The 19,457-nt window shown below is 29.5% G+C and overlaps 1 protein-coding gene across 1 annotated transcript in view; it reads right to left on the bottom strand.

Moving 5' to 3' along the window:
• Positions 1-18,986, bottom strand: part of LOC142317852 (uncharacterized) — a 34,943-nt gene extending 15,957 nt beyond the window's left edge. Inside the window, exons 1-2 of the mRNA XM_075354402.1 lie at positions 18,738-18,986; positions 1,486-1,717 (exon numbers count right to left, since the gene is read on the bottom strand). Of these exons, the coding sequence (XP_075210517.1) occupies positions 1,486-1,717; positions 18,738-18,986 (481 nt within the window). The remainder of the gene's footprint in view (positions 1-1,485; positions 1,718-18,737) is intronic.
• Positions 18,987-19,457: the final 471 nt, after the last annotated feature.

Below are 19,457 nucleotides of genomic sequence, written 5' to 3'. Positions count from 1 at the left end.
TAAAGAAATGCTACCACCAAGCATCAGTACATTAATAATTTATTACTTTTTTCACACTAATTTCAAACTAGAATGACATCAGAGCATGTCCCTTTCCACCCTGAAAACTTTTTTAGAAAAAATTTCCCTTTCTATATTCATGCCAGTTAGGCTTTATTTACAAAATAAGGAAAAATTAGGGTTATATTGGTCTTGAGTTCAAATCCCAGTCAGGCATGGCATTTTCACATTCTACAAAAATTTTCATTCATCTCATTCTCTGAACAATACCTAACACTGGCCTTGGAGGTTATATTAAATAAAATGATCATATGTTAAAAACTATACCAACTTTAATTTTTAAAATGGTCACTCAAATAAACTGTACTTAATCGTCAACAAAAATAATTTTAATTCATTACTGGATATTTATTACATATAATTAATATTTATTAAAAGTTCAAAAATTACCTTTCAGAACAAAACAAATCAAAAATTAAAATTCTGTTTACATAGAATACAAATTATTAAAAAAATTGTAAAATAACATTCTTGTAAAACACCAATTAATAATGAGAATTGCCATCTATTTTATTTGAAAACAAAAAAGTTGTTTTAAAAATCATAAGTTGTAAATGAAGATCATAAAACACATTTTCACTTTATGGAAAGCTTTAAAACCAATCATCCCTTTTTTGTCATTACAGGGAACTGGAGCAGGTGGGTTGTAATATTTAAACAGTTTTTCAGATGGAGGACCACCAGCTTCATCAGTGTCTGAATCTTCTAAGCTGATAAGGGCTTGCCAGCAGCGCTTCAGCAGTCAAAACTTAAAAGATCCATTGTATCTTTACAGTGAAGTTTATTTTTCTTTGCAGATCTTTGTAAAGCTCACTGCAGTGAGCTGTTGCCAGATGTGCATAACAATATCTTTACAATTCCAACTGGTCACATAACTCAACTCCACCCATGTATCGAATGTAATGCAATACTACAATGGGATGAGCAAGTAATAGTAAAATTTTTCTTTTTTTGAATTACAGAAGGCCCATTACCAAATTCTTGGTTTCCATAACTTTTTTCAGACTCTTGTGGAATGTTAACTTCTTAAAGCTAGAAACCTACCCCACAATATGTTCTCAGCTATGAATGGCAATGCATAACCTCACTGTCAATAGATTGTTAGCCTTGGATATCCAGTAGCACCCATTATTAGATTAAAGCCAAAGAATTTTTTCTTTACTATTAGTTTCTAGGGACTTGCCCTTAGTTGCAATTCAAGAAATTCATCAGAAAATTTTTTTCTAGTAAGGTAGTGGGCGTTTCTATTGGGTCAATGTTCAAAAGAAATTAAGTAATTAGCAAGACTGCCTACTGGAAGCATGGCCACTTAATGACAATGGGCTTGCTTAAAAAAAAAAAAAATGTATGTCGCTTACTTTATTTGCTGCATTTTTCCTGAGAATGAAATTTTTCTGCATACTCTTTGCTTTTATATTGGCTTACAAAGTGGATGAATTGAACTTGAAGTTGGTGGTTGTGATGGCTGCTGTGGCAGAGGTTGTGGTATTGATGGATGTGGTGTTAATTGATGACCCTGATCTGTACAACTGTCACTACCACATTGAATGAGGAGGTGGTATGAAAGTCCACTTTCAGATAAATCACAAACCTGAACACTGTGTTCCAATATTTGGAGAAGTGAATCTTCTGAAATCACACCCAATGAAGTAGCCATCTGGAAAAACAAAAACAACATTCTATAGTACAGCAAGAATATTTTAGTATGTATAAAACTCGTTCTTTTTTTTATATTTATACTATTTTAAAAATAATTTAACCAAACTTAGCCTTATACTAGCTCCACTTGCTAACCGTGACTAATTAATACAGTAATGTTTTGAATATTTAAATAATAAATTCAGTTCTTGCAATTATTTAATAATGAATACCTGTTATTTTTTAAACATTACCTGTTATTGAGGTTAGCAAGCACAGGTTAATTACAAGCAGCAAACTTTTGGGTTTAATCAAGTTTTTTTTTTAGTTTCGACCATTGTTAGTAGAGGCTAGTGAGCAAATTTTCTTTTTAAATTGTGGTACCACAAAGTGCACAAATGCCAAAATATTTACCAAATTTAACAATTTTACCTATTGCTGCATAAAATATTTACCAAATTTAACAATTTTACCTATTACTGCATATATATTTTTAGAAACACGTTGAGAATAAGTATTTCAATGTTTCAGTAAAATACACTGCTAGCAATTAAATAAGAATTATTAGCTATAACTGAAATTCAGTTAGATTAGTAACTTTGACAGATTTATAAAGTATTGTCAAATTATGAATTTTTCTCATTATTAAGTGTATGTATTTACAAATTAATGCTTCCATTAACTTTACAAGTTATTTTCATCTATTTTGAACCATTGTTTTTTTTTTTTTAAGCGTAATCTGCATTTCTAAACATCAATTTTGTATTTTAGATAAGGTATTTTTTTAAGCTAAACATATTATAAACATTAAATATTTTTTAAACTTACCATGCACTGTCAACAAGGCGTCTTCTGACTTAATCTAAGATACAGTACTCTAGTGACAAGTAGTTAAAACTATTGACACATTGGTTATAGAAAGAACAACCAGCACGATCGTTGTGAGCCGTTCGGTACAGTGACTTTAAAAAATAATATTTATTATTTTTAATAATAATAATTTTACCCTGACCAGCACAAACATGCTGGTCAGGGTAAAAAGGGTCATATCACTGATGAAAAAATGACAAAAAAAAAATGCATAACAAAAAAAAATGCATGACAAAAAAAAATGCACGACAAAAAAAAATGCACGACAAAAAAAAATGCACGACAAAAAAAAATGCACGACAAAAAAAATGCACACAAAAAAATGCACGACAAAAATGTTTGTAACAATGTATCATCTATAGATATTAGTATAATTTTTCATTTAAAGAGATAAGAAAAAGATCAGGAAAAAATTCCTTTACAGAATAAAAAATTGGGCTAATCATAGCAGATGAACCCATTATTTCATTAAAAAAAATAATAAAAGCATAAAGTATAAGGAATGAGTAAAATCTAAACCTTTTGGTAGTTATTAAAATTTATACAATTCTCAATTTTTTCTAAGCAAGACAAATAATACTAGCAGAAGAATAAACATGAATTTACAAAAAAAGAGAAACAAGCTTCAAACAAAGAATTCTTGGGTTAAGACTGCTAAAATAATACATAGGTCAAACAAAAAATTTCTAAAAACTGAGGGTCAAGAATGCTAAAAAGCTCTAGGAACAATTTTAAAGGATTTCCTTGCTCATTGAACTTTATAGGAGATTCCAATAACTAACTGGTACAAATAGATTAATTTTTTCCAATTCTTCCCCAAAAAATTGCTTGTATGATTCTTTAGATTAATCTTTATTATTTTAAGACATTTAAATATAATAAGTTAACTGTTATTTATCTGTAAGACACTCAGTCAAATATAAACCAGCCTTTGTATTCACTGTTCACATATGAACAAGAATATGTCTGGACAGAGGGATATTGACAGTCTAGGTGTATGGAGGAGATGAATGCTCCAGACCTGATAACATTTTGTATCTCTGGTCAGTATCATCACATCAGAGCAAGAGGTTCACACTCAGTTTCGCAACATGAACGGGCATATGAAATTCTTTCAAATTTTGATTAAATTGGGCATGCACAACTCTGGGGACATGTAAATCACCTACCAAGTCCATGACTGAGCACTGAAATTTAAAGAAGAGCATGAAACAAAATGAAGTCACAATAGGTTTGTTGATTGTGTCCTCACTGAAGACAATCAGCACCTTAAAGTCGATGAAATTGCTTCATGAAGTGGATTTCAGTCATGGAAGTCTCCTTTCTATTATTACAAACTACCTTGTGTTCTGCAAAGTGGGTTTAAGACCCAAAATCAGAAACAAGCCCAACAGGAAATTTACCTTAAAGCTCCTGAATCAATTGTGTGCGAGGAAAATAAATTTTTGCATTGAAGTCACATGTGATGAGAAATGGATCCAATCATTACATTCCTAGTTGAAATTGGCAAGTAGGGAGTGGCATATCAGTGGAGATCCTTGCCCTATAAAGGAGAAAACAACTGCCAGCTGGAAATGGAAAAGTCCTTGCAAGAGCTTTTGGGACTGGAAAGGCATATTGTTCATCGATTAGATTCTCAAACATCCTACTGTGAATGTTTTGTACTACTGCCAGTTCTTTGGACAAAACGAAAGCATTTTACACAAACAAAATGAAAGCATTTTACATTAACAAAATGCACAGTTAGACACACATTATTCTCCTTCATGACAAAGCCAGGTCTAACATTCACAAAATTTATTGGGAACCTTAGTACATCCCACACACATTTCAGATTTAACCTCCCTGCAGTCCCGAGCCCAAATATCAAGTCACTTCTGTAGTTCTCCATTTAACAGTTTTATAAAACATCTATAGAAGAATCCCTTTAACATTTTAAAGATTCTTATTTTAATTATTGTAAATAATTAAAATTATATTGTAATTAAGATTTAAGATACCAATTAATAAACCTTATATTTTGCATCCTTCTTTAAATTCTTTAATATTTACTCATGATTATTTTTACTTGAAATATATTCCACATTGTATTAATCAGCTTCTCACACAGCTTCAATACACTCATTTCCCATGATTATATATTAACACTTCACTTTGTTAGTGATATGGCATATTTGTTTGTTAGTTTGTTGGCATATTTTTTATGAAAAAAATATGCCAAATAGATACTAACTCACTTTTTATTAACTAGCTTTCATTATGTGCAGGAGGGATGATAATTTGGATGAAATTTTTCATTGCTTACATACAACTTTTTTTGTTTATGTATGATAAAGTTTTTACTAGTCTTTAACATATTTTAAAGAAGACTATAACTTATGTAGAATACATTCTGAAAGTGTTTATCTGCATGTATTGCTGGGGGTCTTGTAAAACACCAAAAGCAGAAAACTATTTTTAATGAGATATTCACATTATTTCAATTTTATTAAATGATCTAGCTGGAAATAGGATAAAAGGCCTGAGAACAAAGGAATTTTAGTTATTTTTTTAGAAAAGTAAGACTACAAAAACACCTTTCTGGTTTTAAATAAAGTAATTGTTATATCAAATAAAATAGGAATAATTAAAATATAGTACTATTCAGTTTAACATCTCATGTATTGAAAATACTTACTAGGATATTGATAGTGTTTTGACAAACTAAACAAATTAGACTAATTTGGTTTAAGAAACAGCACAGGCAACAAGGGAGTCCATTCTGGACCTCAAATTGATTTTAAAACCAGAATAAAACCAGCTGCATGATATTTATGTCTGGAGAAATCACTTGATAATTTAGAATGGAATGGAATATTTAAAATTATCTAACAAATATTACAGAAGATGATGGAGAAAGAAAAGTATTAATTCAGAAAGGAATAAAACAAGGATATACCCTGCCCCATTATTTCTAAGGAATATATTTACCCATTATTTTTAAGGAATAAAAGAGTATTCTATGTTCTTGTGGTATAAACCAAACATATTTTTGAAAATTTACTGAATTGGCATGAACTTATTCTCAAGAAATAAATGCAGTTTAAAAGTAAACAAGAATAAAAGGTAATAAATTATTTCACAAGGAATTTGACAATGAGGAATTAAAATAGGGAAATAACAGGTAGTAAAATTGCAAAATATGGATATAGAAAGTAATCTGACAAAAGCAAGAGTAGCTTTCATACAAAACAAGGCAGTCTTCAAATACTGATCATTAAATTAAAAAATTTTTGAAAATATCTGTGTGGGGTGTAGCTCTAAAATGTCATTTAACAGAGGAAGAATTAAAAGAATGTCAACAAAATTTTTGAAATATTTTAGTTGAATAGGAGGGAAAAAAGTTTGTAACAATCTTATAAAAAAGCAAAACTAAATTCTAATGATGATATCAAGATATGATTAGTAAATTTGGTTATAACAGGGAAAAGTAGGGTAATGTAAGGAAGATACACATTGTATCATCAACTTAACTATTCTGACCTCAAGAGATTAGGAAACTAGCACAGAACAGAAAGGAATAGAGAATAAAAACAAACTATCAACAGACAGATTTTAAAAAAGAAAAGGTAGAACAAGAGGTATAGAAATATTTTCATAGGCTTTTTATTCTCAAGATAAAGTAACAGGGGTTAGGTAGTTAGTTCTCAGTCTTACTGTAGTTATTCCTATAAGTCTGAAAGCTTTCAAACAGTATTTTTGTTTTAAAATTTTTGTGGCCTTTTTTACTCTTTCAGGCAAATATTGGGGCATGGAGTACTGATAATCGATACTGTATCATAAATTGTATTAAGTCACAATAACAATTGTGAAAATGAAAATAGTCACAATAATTGTTATTGTGACTTAATAAAAGTCACAATAACAATTATTGTGACTATTTTCATTTTCAAGGTAAACAAATTTGTAAAATCTTATTTGTAAAAATATTTGATTGTCACTGAAAAACTCATTCTAAAATTGTGTCAATTACAACCAATTACGTTATCATTTCCTCATAACAGGTACCTTTCCATAAAATAATTATACACAAATTCTTTCACAGACACAAAAAAATTTTTCTGTCTTACTTCTTGTCTTTTTGTTCAGATCTTCAGTTTTAATGCGTACTGCCATTCAAGTAATCTTTCTGTCATTCATCTTTAAATCCACCTTTGAATAGTGAAGAACAGAATTTACAAATGGTATATTTTGCAGTCATGTAATAGTCAGATTTCAGAGTACATTTCAGTCTTTTAAGAGTAGACTATTTGTTTGGTAAGTAGCTGCTTGCCTCCGTGGTTAAGTGAAGCACCTTCGCCTTTTTATCTAAAAGGTTCTGGATTCAAATTCTGGTCATTCATCTTTTCACTTGTATTACAAAATCATTTATCATAAAAAAAGGAGTAGGATAGCAATATTTCAGTGTAGGACTGTGGATAATAAATATTGAAAGCTTCACATCAAATAGACAAAATTTCTTTTTCCTTTATTTAAATCTCATATGTACAGTTTTACTTAAAATGAACAAATTATCTACAAAAGAAATTTCTTTTTTGTTTAATAGCTAATCTTCTTGGAAAAATTAGTATTTCTTAATAATCTTTTGATTAAATTCATTCATGTACTGACTTTCCTACATTACCATTTGTTAAATTCTTATACTCTTTTGTCAACTAGAATAAACTGTAAACACTCATGCAAAAAATCAAACCAACTTTTGAACAGTTCATAAAAAAACAAAAGTAAAGTACATATGAAACAAAACATAGATTAGGCTAAACTATTTTAGTATAACAAACCAAATTTACAACATGACATGCAGACCATGGAATTATCCAATTAATAGTAAGAAAAACAATAACAAATTTGATAACTACTGTCATGATTACACACAATTACAAGATTTCTTCCCGAATAGTTGAATAATTTAAACTCATTACATCTAAATATACTAACCTTTTTTCTTAAGCGTAGATCCACTATTACAGTCACCCATTTTGTGTGTGTGTGTGTGTGTGTATATGTGTGTGTGTGTGTGTGTGTGCGGACACGCGCGTGCGCGTGTGCGTATGATGTGTGTGTGTGTGTATGGTTAAGTAGAGCAAGAATTTATATATTCCAGCTACCTCATATTTCTTTGTGTAAATATTCCCTTTTGCATTTTTTAAATTGTTGTTTCTTCTTACAACTTATGTAAATGGCATTTGGTTGAAACCTATAAACGTGTGGTATTTTAACTGTCTCCTTCTCTTCCAGAAATAAAAAAATATGTAAAAAAAACTTTTTAAAACCACTCATATTAAATCCACTAAAAAGTAGAAAATAAAAGTATGTAAAAAAATTTTTAAATACTACTCTTATATTAAACGCGCTAAAAGGTAGAAAATAGTTGTAGGACTATTTCGTAATGGATTTGGCAACAAGCTTTGATGGTGATATGTAAGATTATGTGAAAGTCATAGTATCAAATTTGATAATTTGGTCATGTTTTGGCCTAAAGAGTGGCCGCACTCTTTACGCTATTCATCACGCATATGAAAAAATTGGCAAAAACATCAAATTTTTAATTTGAATCTATGACTTTCACATAATCTTACATATCACCAGAAAAGCTTGTTGTCAAATCCATGAGATACCGTCCCAAAATTATTTTTCACCTTTTAGGGCGTTTAATTTAAGAGTGGTTTTTACAAATTTTTTTACATATTTTTTATTTTCCACTTTTTAGTGCGTTTAATATAAGAGTGGTTTTTAAAAAGTAGTTTTTACATATTTTTTATTTCCTACTTTTTAGTCTTTTTAAGTTTATACTCTACAGCTGCGCTAGCGCATAGGTTTGAGCGATCTTTTGAAGTTTTCATGCCTCTATTTTCCAATACCGCAGACAAGAGTATAGGTAACTTTAAAAGTTCATATATCATAAAATATTACTATCTATACACGTTATTTAAGCATAATGGAGAAATCGTGTTTTTTGCAAATGATTCTTGCCGTAATCTAGATGTGCACGCAGCAATTTATTTTTGGATTCAGCACATTCTGCTCGTACACGGCACTTTCATATTTGAATTCATACATTTTTATACAATTTTTTTTTTGTCCAGCCGGAGTGTGTTGCAGACAATTTTTTTTTACCGTGTGAACGGTCGCGTGTTCAAGTTCTATCGGCAGTAAAATTATTTTTTTGATTTTTGTTTTGCAATTTTAGGATGATTTTGATGTTAGTTTGTAATCTATGCGAGGAAAATGCGCACTTCTCACTTTTATGATCAAAGAGTAGTAATGAGTAATAAGTATCATGAATCATCAGACATAAATATTGAAAGTAACAGTTATATGAAATTTGAATTTTTGTCTCAGCTGTAGAAAAAATACTTTCTATCAATTTAATCAATTGAAACAATATCACAAACATGGATGAATAATTCTTAGAAAAAAATGCATGTAAACGAGGTTGCATAAGTTAGAGGGGCATTTTTTTCACTTATTAACTTAAGGGCACCTTAGCGATTTGAAAATATTGCTAGATTTTGTTATCAGGAGCAAACCTGTATGCAGAATTTCAGAGCGATTAGATAAGTGGAAGTGCTTCAAAATTCAACTTACAGTTCCATACCATGAATCTCACATACATAGTCCAAGAGCGAGTTAATATAAGAGTGGTAAAAATAAAGTAGTCCAGCTACACGGCTCTTAATTCTATTAGCCACAATTATTAAACAAATTTGAATATTAAACTAAAGATTATCCTTCAACTTTAATAGCACAAAGAAGTACTTTACAAAACAGAATATGTTGTATGTAATTCAAGCAAGTTGTATGTAAAAAGCATTACGTCATTTGGATTAATTTGTAGTAACTCAATTTTGAATAAGTACAAATTTGTTTGTGGTCTTCTCCAAATACAAAAAATATGGAATATGAGGTGCTTATTATCCAATGGGATAATTGAAACAGTGTTGGAATTTTTTACACGTTTTACAGAAGATTCTGCAAGCCTTTATTTTCAATAGAATATGGTGTTGCAAGGCACTCACAGACAAAACTCCAGTCGCTTGATTAGCACCGATAAAACTCAGAATGATTAATCTAAATCAGTATTCACGCAAGTCAATGGCCGTGACCTGTAGAGATTGATATTTTTATAGACATAATGCGACAAGTTATAATTACCCCAAAAATCAGCTGAGAAATGCTGACAAAAATTAAAAAATGCCAACAAATGTTACACCACAGAATGCTAAAAAGGATATATTTTGTTTTGCAATATCGTGCGTCAAACTTTTATTAGTATGACAAGCAACTGCTAGAAAAAATTTGATGGAAACTTTTCAGTCACCCACCAAACAGTATGCATTTAGCTCCAAGCAACTCTGCCTGTTAGAAATTTTGAAGAAATTACTAATCGCAAATGGTTAAGAACATAATGAAGTTGTCATTTAGGGGCTAAATGTATTTGTGGAAAAGAAGTATCATGACAAGTGCCTTTAATTTCATAGATCACCAAAACAAATATCTCAATGGTGGTGATTATATAGAGAAGTAAGCTAAGGCAGGGATAAAATTAACTTTAATAATATTATTATATTTTTAAGTTTTTAAAAGTAAATTACATTATACTTTATTTTAAGGTAAAAGTTATAAAAACTGTACATGTATTTGTTGGCTATCGCTTTACATTTTTCAGATATTACAGACAAAGTCTAAAGAAGCTTAGCGTAGAACAAAAAATAGCAAGTTATATAACTTAAATATAAATTTTTTTAAGCTTTCACCTTAAAATAAAATTTCTTGAAGTCGAATTTTTAAAACATTGTACTGCTAATGAGTATTAAATTATAAAAATTTATTCATAATTATTCACTTCATAATTAAACTCTTTACTTTCAAGATGAATCTTTTTATGCCAAAAAATTTTTTTGGTAGAAATGATCAGTGATTTAGAACTGATGGAGATGCACGTAATAGTTAGTTGTAGTAACTGAAACTGAGTTTGAGATTATAGCTGGAGCTTTTATGCATATAAAAAAATATATATTCATTAGGATATGAACAAAATTTTCATTGACTTCTAGTGTCACTGTCCAGTTAGTAATTAATATTATGTGTTTATTTTATACTAAGGAAGTGATAAGATATTATCTGCACTATTTAAATTATGTTAACATAAATTACTCAAAAATTCTTACATTTAACCATTGTAAGGATACTCAAGGAACTGTAATTTTTAAATTAAAAAATAAATCCTACCAACATCACACCCTCTGTCATATGAATTTTGTGTGAAATATATTTACACCACATTGTAATAATTAGCTATCCCATTATTGACTTTTCCAGGTAATATTTTCTTGATAATTTGTAAGAGCAAAGTGAAAAGATTTATACAAAATTAACAGAAATAAATGTACAACTTTTGATAATGATTTTTAAGTAATAATGGTTTTATTTTTAAGTGTTTACTTACATTTCAGCTAAAAAACATTAGCTCCGGAGAGTGATGAAGGCACCTATATGCACAGGTGGAAAAATTTAATATCAGTAAAAAGTTCAGTTACTCAAATTAAGTATTATTACAATTTCTGCATTGAATGTATTGGGAGTTGTGTTGACTTGGGAGGTCAAAGCAATGTGAATTGGGTTTAGACCAGTTATATAACAGTTTCAAACTAGATAATGAACAGGGCATTCACATATGTACAAGTGTTGGACTGCCTGAGTTGCTTTTCTAGGAATCTATTAACATGTGATTCAAATTTTCATCTGCATAAGAATATTAGATATTTTATGGAAAATAACTGTAAACTGTTAGAACCTACACATCCCTTGCCAATAAATTTATGAATAGTAAATGTTAAGTATTTCAAGGCCCTGTTGATTGTAAAACCATTCACTATTACTCATTATGCATTAAGGTTAACAAATTTAACAATTTTTTTTTTTTTTTTTTATAAATTCATGTAATTATGATTTTTAAATCTAAAATAAAACATTTGCTGTAAAAATAATGATGGAATGTCTGGATTTGCAATTGTGTTTATACAAATTTTTTTTAAAGTTTTTTCTTGATGAAGGACATGAATAAAAACTGCAAAATTCTCGTGAAGTAAATTTTGGTTCCACAAAGTTTGAAAGGGAATATTTATTATCACATTAGTTTTTAAGCATTTTTTATACTATAGAAATTTCATATGCTGTCACAGATTTAAATGTAATTATATAAACATTATATATAGATTATAAACAGATATAAACATTTTTATATTTCATTAATAATATAATTTTTTTCTATGACATTTAATATTTGGATTGATCTTGGGTGAGGAGTAATGACTTTGCTGTACTGATTTATTTCAAGCTGCGTAATTGGAAGAATAGTGAATCAGAGACGAAACACACTGCCAACAGAGTGGCAGTGTGCTTGTGTTAGCTGTTTTCCAAGAGTTGTCTTATAGGAGTACCTGCTACCAACTAGTCTAATTGACCTAATTGACTAATTTTTTTTAGGATATTATCACATTTTTATCTGCAAAAAAAATTGAATAATGTATTATTTACTTAAGTCTAACATTACTGAGATAGTATAAAAAATGAAGGAAAATTCATTTGTATTTAGAAAGAAAAAGAGTACAAATTGTTTATGTTTTTATAATTTATTAAAATAGATTTCAATAAATTCTAAATTACTAAGCACATTCTTCACTCTGTGTACATTGTGTAGTTGGAGTAGAGGGGCATGAACTATATCTTTCAGAATCATGATAAATATAATTACAGAATTTACAGTTAGGATTTGATGTTTGTTTTAAATAAATGTATGGTGTTGTGTGTGGTGTATCTTCATTTGGATTTGGTGGAGTCCAAGCACCAGCATCTTCATAGCCAGATGAATTGTATACTTTGTTCTCGTATGTAGTTGTTTGGCTATAACTACCATTTGAATCATGATTGATAAACAGTTTTAAAAACTCATCATCTTTAATATTTCTTTTGATGTAATTGTTAAATTTATTCTTTTGAGGTCGAATGTTTTGGTTTATCTTATTCATAAGGTCCACTAAAAGATTGCTTTTGTCAATCAGATTTTTGATTCCAAATACTCCTGATAAGATGTCTCCATTTTTAAGTATCATATTGTGATATTCTTTTAAATTTTTATCATCCCTTTTTATAGCATTTTTTATAATTTTTTTATTTTCAGGAATTTTCCCTGCAGTTTCTTCATTACCATTATCTGTTTATAAATCATTTTGAAATTAAGTTTGCAAATTAAAATTAATTTAATTCTAATACTAATAATACTTTATAAAAACAAGTATTATGATAAGGAAAGAATAAGTTGATTTACAGTTTAATGTGTAATGTTATACTTAACGTCTTTGTACTTGGATTTTCTTCAGATTTTGTAATGCAGTTAGGAATCATAATATGATGTTCTGATATATATATATATATATATATATATATATATATATATATATATATATATATATGTATTTAATATATAGTTCTGATTTATTCATATACTTTTAATGCCATTAAATACATTTTCACAATCCATCTATTACTTTATGGAGGTTTTGAATAATCTCTCTTCTAGTAGGTCTTATTTGTACATTCTTAAACATGCACATCTCTGAAAAGCAGTAGTTATATTATGGATATAACCATAATGAATGCATATATGTAAAAAGGTCCAGACATTGGTAATAAAAATGAGCAATTTAAAAGAGCAGGTATACTATAAGAATATAGTAATAATATAGTTTAAGACCTATCTTATGATAAATTGAAAATTCTAGCTAATCAAAATGCTCGTATATTTCTCTACTGTTTCAGTCGCAAATGATAAAACTGAAAGGTATATGAAGAAATAGACTTGATAATTTGTCACAAATAAGATCTTAGAAAAATTAAAAACTGGACTGCTGTTATGGAAAATGTAAAAGAAGGGAAGTTGGGTTTTGATAAGAAAAATATGAGGACATGGACTTTCAGAAAGTAATGCAGTATATAAATAAATAATCTGATCTTTTGAACAATATTTTTAATAATCATAAAAGAGAAGACAGTCATGGATGAAGCCAAAAATTATGGAACATTGTCAAATAGATTGCATAATTGTTATGAAAGATTCTAGAAGCAAATGAGGGGTTTAAAGTTTATGCAGAAGAAAATATGGAATATTGATCAAATTCATATTAAAATCTAAAAGTGCAGGAAATAGTAAGTGTGAGAGACAACCTTACCATCAATTTAACTTCTGCTATTAACTAGGATAATTTCTAGACAAATAGAATTTAAGCTGAAAGAGACTGAATGAAGATAAATTTTAATCAAAAAAGAGCATGATTTCAAGGGAAGTGATTTAGTTTCAAAATTATATTGGAAGGCAGGCTGAAGAAAATGAAATCGTTAATAATATTTGTGTATCATGAAAAGGTACTGGATACTGCTAAGTGAAATAAACTTTTAAAATTATTTTAAGGAATATGATGTTGATCTATAGAAACAAGTTATTTATACTATCAGTATAAGAAGAATCAGGTAGTTGTAATTACTTAGGAAAGAGGAAAGTCTCTTCCTTCCTAGGGAATACTGATCAGTAATTTAATATTAAAATCTAATAAATGAAATTAGGGATTGGAAAACAAAGAAATAGATATAATTAAAAGATAATGTTGTAAAAGTAATGTTTTGAGCAAACAGAAGGAGCAGGTTTCAGTAGAAGATCAAAATACACAAGCACCAGTATAGAAAATAGAAAAGTGCAGTCTATATTGTTTTTCATCTTTTTTACAGAAGAAGCAATTACACATTTTAAAGAAAAGTTATAGACTAAACTAACATTCCAAGGTAGAAGATTAAGATGTTAAGGTCCTTTGAAGTTGTGTTTTGTGAAATTAAAAGGTACACATTTTATTCTGGAAGTAAAATAATTAAATTTATTAATAAAACAGGAAAATTACAAATGAAGATATTAAAGATGTATATCTAAATATTTGCCTTTAATCTCAGTAAAGGACAATAATTATGAGGTGTGTGAGAAAAGTAATGAGATTGGTAACACTGCGAGCGATCTGGCAACGCTGTATCTACTGGTCTGTGCTAGACCGGTTTGTTCATTGCTTCCACATGCTCAGTACTAGTTTCAACTCCATTCAGCCAACACATTATTTTTGACAGCGCCATCAGTGAAGCTGTGTTTTTGTTGTTTGTTATGAAAATGGAGCATCGGAATTTAGAGCAACGTTGTGCAATCAAGTTTTGTGTTAAACTTGGAGAATCCGCGAGTGTGGCCTTTGAAAAGTTGAAACAAATCTATGGGGGAGCATTTCTTATCAAGAGCACAAGTTTTCCGCTGGCACAAATCATTTTTGGAAGGCCGAGAACACGTTGAAGATCAACCTGGCTCAGGGAGACCTTCAACTTCAAAATCTGACGAAAACGTTGAGCCTGTGAGGGTTCTTGTGAGATCAGACCGTCGTTTAACAATAAGGATGATGAGTGAATGGTTAAATTTAAACACATGCGAAATTGGTGCCAGAAAACCTCACAACAGAACAGGACAATTGAAGAAACGTGTGCCTTGATCTTCTTGAGAGGTTTGACAATGACCAAGAATTCTTCAATCGTGTGATCACAGGTGATGAATCCTGGATATTTGAGTACGATCCTGAAACAAAGCGGCAAAGCGAAATGTGGCACACTCCGTCATCTCCACGACCGAAATGTCGAATGAGCAAATCAAAGATCAAAACCATGCTGATTTGCTTTTTAGTGCATGCTGTATAGTGCATAAGTGTATGGTGTATAAGTGTATAGTGCATAAAGAATTTGTTCCTCCAGGACAAACTGTCAACCAAGTGTTTTACAAAGGTGTCCTTGAAAGGCTCAGGAAAAGAGTGATTCGCGTGAGACCAGACATTGCAGACAAGTGGATGCTTCATCATGACAATGACCCATGTCACACGGCCATTTCCATCAGGGAATTTTTTACCTCAAAACACATTTCTACAGTTCCTCAACCCCCCTATTCACCTGATTTGAGTCCTCGTGAATTTTTCCTTTTCCCGAAATTGAAACATGTGACATCACAGGTGAATGGTAGAATTAAATTAATTAATAATATTAAACTGTAAAAAGTATTTAAAGTACCACTTGTACCTCCACACCTGCGTGAATGAAATATGGTATGTGTGCACACTTACATACAATAGAAACTTACTAAACAACACTATACAAAAAGGACGTCATTTTGGAACTCTGGAGTACATTGAAAAGACTGTGACCGACCAGTTAAAAGCCCTACCAGTTGAAGCTTTCCAGAGCTGCTACCAGGAGTGGGAACAACAACTCTGCCGGTGTATAGCTGCCCAAGGGAACTACTTTGAAGGGGATAATATTGCTTGAAAAAATAAAAACTTTGTTAAGTAAAAAGTCAGTCTCATTGCTTTTCTCACACACCTCGTATAATAGCTGGAAGTCATAAAAAAATGAATATATAAATTAAAAAGGATTGAGGATTAAATTAAAATTATGAGTATGTATATATATATATGTACGTGCAATATATTTATGTATATAACTGTATGATTACAAGAAGCTTCAGAGTTAAACTTCAAACTAAACTGATAGTCTAAACAAAAAAAAATCTGTTAACAGTTTTGTAGGACTTTTCCATCATGCAGCAGGTTTTCTCTGATGCATGGCTTACATACACAACTTAATTTAAAATATTTGTCATTTTATTTAAATATAATATTTTTTGTTTATTTAATTCACTGAGTCTAATAAAAGTGTGCACATATACTGTATTTCATTCACGCAGGTGTGGAGGTACAAGTGGCCACTTTAAATACTTTTTACAGTTTAAATATTCTTTATTTATTTAATTCTACTACTCACCTGTGATGTCACAACATAGCAGGTGACTACAACAGCTACACATCAGTGCTACATTAGGTTTCTTGTGGTGAGAGAGGGGGACTATTGACACAGAATATCTACATAGCTGCTAGTTCATTTGGATCATTTTTTGAAGTGAGAGTGCAATTTTCCAAACTTTTTTTGCAAATGTTATAACTTTTTAATTGTTAACAAATGTGCCTAAGAAAAATAAGACCTTAATTAGGTGAATTCTCGAGATACTGAGGGTGACCTTGCTGTACATCCTCACCCCCTTGACCTTTTAAGTAGAAAATTTAATGGCTTCAACACTCCATATACAGAAGTAATTTGGCAAAGTTTGGTCAAACTGGTCCAGTAGTTCTGGAGATATAAGTCGTGCAAGACTGAACACACATACCTATGAACATCTGGAAAATTTCATCTGGTTTTCTGGGTTCCTTAGGTGTCAAAAATCAAGATCCAGTGAAAACCGCATATGCTGAAATGGACCAATTACAATACTTTCCTTTCTAAAGCTATACTGCTAGATGGGAAAATAAAAATCGCTTTGTGATGCTCAAAATTTATAAATAAAACAGATACACTTTTGAGTACTAAAAAGTTGTCTGGATAAGGGCTTCTGCAATACATGTATTTTTTTGCTGAACTCCCACTTCTGTTCTTGTAATTGTTGTTTTTACTTAATATTGTGGTTTTATGGTATTCTACATTCATAATAGATCATTAATAATGCATGTTATATTACAGTATAAACTACATAAAATAGTATTATTACAAAATAATCTTAATTATCTGACCTACAGGCTTAAATAAAAATATGGAAATAAAATATGTTTGTAGGGGGAAAATAGCCAAATTGAAAAAGATTTTCTTTGTTTTTTTATATTAATAATTTGTATACTAAGCAATTAAAAAAAATTTACTTTGAAAAATGCATGAATTGCATAATTTAATCTGATACCTCTTTTTGTTAAAAGGTCTAAAGCATGTATAATGAAAACGATCTGTAATGAAAAGAATGAACACAATTTTAATAAAACCATGTATGTATAACAAAATTATAGTACTATGCATAAATAGCAAAATTACTGTGCTAATGACATTGCTTTCATGGTTTATTATTCGTGTTTTTCTTTTTCAGAAATTTCATACCTAAATCTTATTGTTTTATATATATAAAAATATGTCATTTATATATAATATATAAAACATTTTTGTATATAATATATATATACAAAAATGTTTTACGTAATGAAGATTTTTATGTAAAGAATTTTTGCCTCTTGTTGACACTTTTTTAATGTTTGTTGTAACTCATTCAGTTGTTTTGAAAACTGTAAAATTCTTGTCATCACCTTGTTACTGATTAGAATGTAAGTTTCTTGTTCTAATAAAATTCATACTTTACTGCACTTATCATTATCATTGAGTTTTACAACTGTTTTACCAAATGTAGCCAAATGTTGTTCTGGCACTTAGACTTACTCATTTCATATGTTTATCACAAGATAAAATTGTCTTGACACAACAAAAGACAAAAAAATCATATCGTATCAACAATTGTCATTTACAGAGAAAAGTCATTCAGATTTGGAAAAGGTGTAAATTTTTTTTTATGGGTGCACAATGAGTTCTCGTTACCTGCACTTGGACATGATATTTACATTTTAAATAAATTATTAATAAAAATAGACAGCTGAAACACACTACAGTAATTCAAATAATGGAATTTAAACAGATGGCCCTAAGAAATTGTAGAACATAAGATAACATAATTTTATTATTCTCTAGCATATTTCGCATGTTAGTCCCTAGTTTAAACTTGTGATGCAATGACGCGAACAGGCACAATTCACAAGGATGTGGTGTACAGTTAATTGACAGTTGCCACAAGCAAAAATGGGAGCATCAGTTTGGGTCATTTCATTCACTTTGCCACTCATCATGAACCATCCTTATGAGAAAATAGACAAGATTATTCGAAACAATACGATTAGCAAAAGGAGGCTGGAAACAAGCCTCTTTTGTCTCACTATTAGCGTGCTCATTGCCTGAAATTCCATTACGGCTGGGGATCCAGCAGAAGCTTACAGTTGTAAAATTTGTAATCTACTACTTACAATTAAGATGAAAGAGAATTTTTGGATATTTTAAAACAAGATGATTGGGACTATTTTATTAATAATAATAATTTTATTATAATAATTATTACCATCTCCTTTATAACCATTATTCACATTCCTAACTGTACTACTACCATTCATAAATAATCCATCTTTGATAATCTTGCAAACATCTTCAGTACTGACATCATTTTCGCTATTATTACTATTTTTTACTTCATAAAATTTATTGAATGTAGACTTGATTACTACACTTTGTTCTGACATGTTCTTATTATCTTTCAAAGCATCTAATTTTTTTATATTAGTTACATAGTCATCATTACAAATACTCTTGTCATTAAAAAATTTAGTATTTGCCATTTCATTAGCTTTTTTGATTTTATTTAATTTATTAAACAAAACACTGCCTTTTTTCCCTTCATCAATGATTACTGATTCATTCAGTTTATTGTCACCTTCTTTTAATATTACTGATGAATTTTCATTATCTGTTAAATTATGATTTGTATCTTTATTTTCAAATGTTGCAATTAATACATGATTATCAACTATTATTTTATCATTATTGTCATCTAAATTTTCAATTTCATTTTTATATAAATTAGAAAATGGATCTAAATTACCATCAGGTAAAAAATTTAAATACTGATTAGTAAATTCATTGTTACATTTTGAATGATTCTTTTTCAATTTAACAAGGTCTAATTCATAATTTTTCCCAATTGATTTATTTATATTATCAATTTTAAACTCTTCTGGCTTTGAATCTATTATAGAGTTTGTTTCATGAGTTTCTTTATTTGTTTTATTATCAGTAACTGAAGGATTTAT

Source organism: Lycorma delicatula, chromosome 1 (genome assembly GCF_047948215.1).
Source record: "Lycorma delicatula isolate Av1 chromosome 1, ASM4794821v1, whole genome shotgun sequence".
In the NCBI taxonomy this organism is placed as follows: Eukaryota; Metazoa; Arthropoda; class Insecta; order Hemiptera; family Fulgoridae; genus Lycorma; species Lycorma delicatula.
The sequence above is the reverse complement of the archived record's forward strand: the minus strand, read 5'-3'. Positions and strand labels throughout refer to the sequence as shown.